Genomic DNA, 3,572 nt, shown 5'->3' on the forward strand with positions numbered 1-3,572 from the left:
GTGTCCCTCAAGGCGGCAGAAAACCCTTCCCATGATCCTCCAGCACACTCGTTCCTGATGCGTTCCCTCGTCAGAGAGCCGTTCTTGAAGCTGGGGATAAAACACACACACGTGACTTCCTGTCTGAGGCTGCGAGCCGCGAGCCCATTGGTTCCTCCTGAAGACCTAAACCAGCTCAGAGACGTGGTTTGCTGCTAATCTGCTGGACTGGTGCGGCTTTAAGGAACCTGGATCCCGACCGAGGTTCTTTCTTTCTGGTCTGCACACATACGTACCTGCAGTTATTTAAAGTTCTCTTAAAGTATTTTCTGCAGTATCTTGTAGTATTTTACAGAATAAACAGAGTGGCCGTCCAGGTTCGTACCACAGCAGAGCCATGTAGGCCCGCCGGTCGACGGGGTTGCAGAAGATGTGCCCCTCCGGCGCCGGGCGAGGCCGCCGGATCCACAGGAAGAGCGTGTCGCTGGTGCCGAGGGACACCTGGAGACACAGAGGACACACATGAAGACGTCCGGACTCTGCTCTGCACACGAGCGACGGGCTGGATGGAGACTTACAGCCGTGTCTCCCCGCTGGAGCCTCATTCCTGCCAGAGACGCTGGGGAGGAGAGAAAACACGCGTTAGTCTCGGCCTCGTCTCCTCGTCTGTCAGCGCTTTGCAGGTCCTGAAGGTGGTCTCAGGTGGACCAGATGTACAGTACGCAGACGGTCTGAGGAAATGCGTTTAGCTTGTTGTCATTTTATTTTGGTAATCTTTAACGCTACTTCCTCTCAGCAGCACGGCCGCCTCGATGCGAGGCAGTAAAACCTGATGACAGCCGGCAGCTGCCGACTGCAGGAGGAAGAGCTCGTCTTAAAAAGCAGAGAAAGATCCGTTTGGCCAGACTGCAGCTCAGCAGCTCCGCCTTGTGTTCAGCCGGCGGAGCTACAGGACGCAGCAGCTTTTAGATTCACAGCAGCACGTTCAAGATGAATCTGTGCTGTTTAATAAACGTGATCCGTCAGCAGGAAGCAGTAAACCTGAGTCTGGATCAGAGACCCGTCTCATCTGTCCTCAAAGCAACAGGACACAGCAGAGGTCTCTAAGTAAGTAAACATTCCTACTTCCTATTTCACAACCTCTGGAGAACACAAACAAACAAACAAACAAACACTAATCACGTCCTGGTTCATAAAGAACCTGATGGCTGAAATCTGAGCCCAGTCGTTCAGACCTCCTGCAGGAGCTGGATCTCCCTGCAGGAGGTCTTTGGGTTACCTGGGTTGTCTCCGGTGAAAGCCACCACCCTGCAGCTCTCAGAGAAACCGCATCGCTGCACAAAGTAGGAGGAGACGGGGCCCTGCAACGACACACAGAGGGGGCCCTGAAGCACACATCGGACCAGACTCGAAGCAGACCGGCGGGGACCGGTCTTACCAGTACAGATGTGGAGGGAAGCGGCGCTCCCAGCAGCCGGCCCAGATGAGGAGCGGTGGCTTCCAGGCAGACCTCAGACCAGTTCCTGGTCCTGATGTCCAACAGATTCATCCCTGAACCTGGAACCATTTGATCAGCCAATCAGATTCTCTGTCACACAGGAAGGGTCCAGCATTTTACAAGAAGTGTTTTTGTGGTGGTCCGCCGTACCGTCACTGTAGTCGATGGCGGCGTAACCACCGAGGAAGAGCGAAGCTGCGAAGCTGCTGACCAACGAGATCCTCTGAAAACACACACAGGTCGGTGACCGTGAGCTACCGAACCTCCGTCTGTATTAACACACCAATCACCAGTGAAGAGCGGCGCCGGCTGACCTCGGTCTCCTGGAACTGCTCCGCTCGGGTCAGCCTCAGCTTGGCGATCTGGTTTCCTGTGAAACGCTGCAGACAAACAGGTTCATCTCAAACGGACGCACAGACAGAAATAACACACAGAGTCAGCAGAGAGACAGACAGGTGGACACTCTGACCTCGTAGGCTCTGGATCCGGTGATCTCTGCCAGTCTCAGGGGCCCCCCCGCTGCTGCCTGCAGGTCCAGACACTGCTGAGTGCTGCTGGAGTCCATCCACACGGGACAGTCGGACACCGAGAAGCTGCCCTGTTAACACACCAGCAACCGTGAGGACACAGTACCGGCCCAGCCCGCGTCCCAGTTCACTGTAGATACACAGACCTGCAGCAGCTGGTGCAGGTTCTGGTCCGGGTCCAGCTGTTTCAGAGTCTCGGACGCTCCTCTCCTCCAGTACACACTGCCGTGTTGCTGAGAGAGGACGACCGAGTACAGACACGTTCAAAGACTCCGTTAGAGAAACGGTCACCTTTCACCAAACTCCACTCACTTTTCTATCAATTTTAGGGAAATCTGTCAGCAGGTGAACTTCCTGTCTCACCTGGCCGCTGCCTGACAGCGCTCTGACGCGGGAGAAGTCAAGCCCCGCCCTCTTCAGCTTGTCCAGCAGCAGGTCCAGAGCCTGACGACACACACGAAGACACAACAAGACCGGTTTAAAGAGCTGTTCGAGGGTCCGGACTTGGTTTCAGGGTTCGGGTTGAAGTAAGCGAAGGCCTCACCTTGACCCACATCAGCACAGGAGAGGTGACCGTCAGCCCGTCAGCATGGATGTGGACTCCTCCCTGAGTCCTGGACACAAACACCAGAACCAGAACTAACTACTCAGTTTCAAAATAAAACATACTACTAGGAGTAGTACTCCTACTGCAGCGTGGTGAGGAGTGTCACCTGAACTCTGGCAGCTCCTGGTCAAACTGCACACTGTTCTGATGAACGACGTTCAGGTTTCCATCCATCGCCACCACCTTCAGCTACCAGTACACACCGGCAGGAAAAAGTACACACAAGTATCATCAGCTTCATGTAGTTAGAGAATGAGCAGTAAAAGTACACACCAGCAGTAAAAGTACACACCAGCAGTCACCGACACGGAGCCGACGTCCAGCTGACTGTATGATCAATAATCGATCAGGTGACTTTTGTTGCTCCAGCTGGAGAACTGAAACGTTTAGTTCAGGGACCGTGTAAAAAAGAGCATCTGACTTACTGCAGTACTATGAGTACACGCTGCAGTACTACAGTCCTGCAGTACTGCACTGTGAGTCCTTTCTGCAGTACTACAGTCCATTCTGCTGTACTACACTGTGAATACATTCTGCAGTACTACAGTCCTGCAGTACTACAGTGTGAGTACATTCTGCAGTACTACAGTCCTGCAGTACTACACTGTGAGTACATTCTGCAGTACTACAGTCCATTCTGCTGTACTACACTGTGAGTCCATTCTGCAGTACTGCACAGTGAATACATTCTGCAGTACTGCACAGTGAGTACATTCTGCAGTACTGCACAGTGAGTACATTCTGCAGTACTACAGTCCATTCTGCAGTACTGCACAGTGAGTACATTCTGCAGTACTACAGTCCATTCTGCAGTACTACACTGTGAACACATTCTGCAGTACTGCACAGTGAGTACATTCTGCAGTACTACAGTCCATTCTGCAGTACTGCACAGTGAGTACATTCTGCAGTACTACAGTCCATTCTGCAGTACTACACTGTGAATACATTCTGCAGTACT

General features: G+C 52.8%; 1 protein-coding gene across 1 annotated transcript; it reads right to left on the reverse strand.

Annotated features, from left to right (window-relative positions):
• Positions 1 to 5: 5 nt before the first annotated feature.
• On the reverse strand, positions 6 to 2,944 carry xylb (xylulokinase homolog (H. influenzae); the record flags this gene model as incomplete). The annotated part of the gene is made up of 13 exons (XM_046041620.1): positions 2,904 to 2,944; positions 2,718 to 2,800; positions 2,549 to 2,618; positions 2,368 to 2,448; positions 2,151 to 2,237; positions 1,947 to 2,075; positions 1,792 to 1,857; positions 1,628 to 1,700; positions 1,418 to 1,536; positions 1,259 to 1,340; positions 558 to 598; positions 365 to 480; positions 6 to 90 (listed from the first exon to the last, which is right to left on the reverse strand). Coding segments are annotated over exons 2-13 (1,017 nt in total), but the record flags the coding sequence as incomplete, so codon positions are not given.
• Positions 2,945 to 3,572: the final 628 nt, after the last annotated feature.

The sequence above is a fragment of the Micropterus dolomieu genome, unplaced genomic scaffold (genome assembly GCF_021292245.1).
Source record: "Micropterus dolomieu isolate WLL.071019.BEF.003 ecotype Adirondacks unplaced genomic scaffold, ASM2129224v1 contig_7945, whole genome shotgun sequence".
In the NCBI taxonomy this organism is placed as follows: Eukaryota; Metazoa; Chordata; class Actinopteri; order Centrarchiformes; family Centrarchidae; genus Micropterus; species Micropterus dolomieu.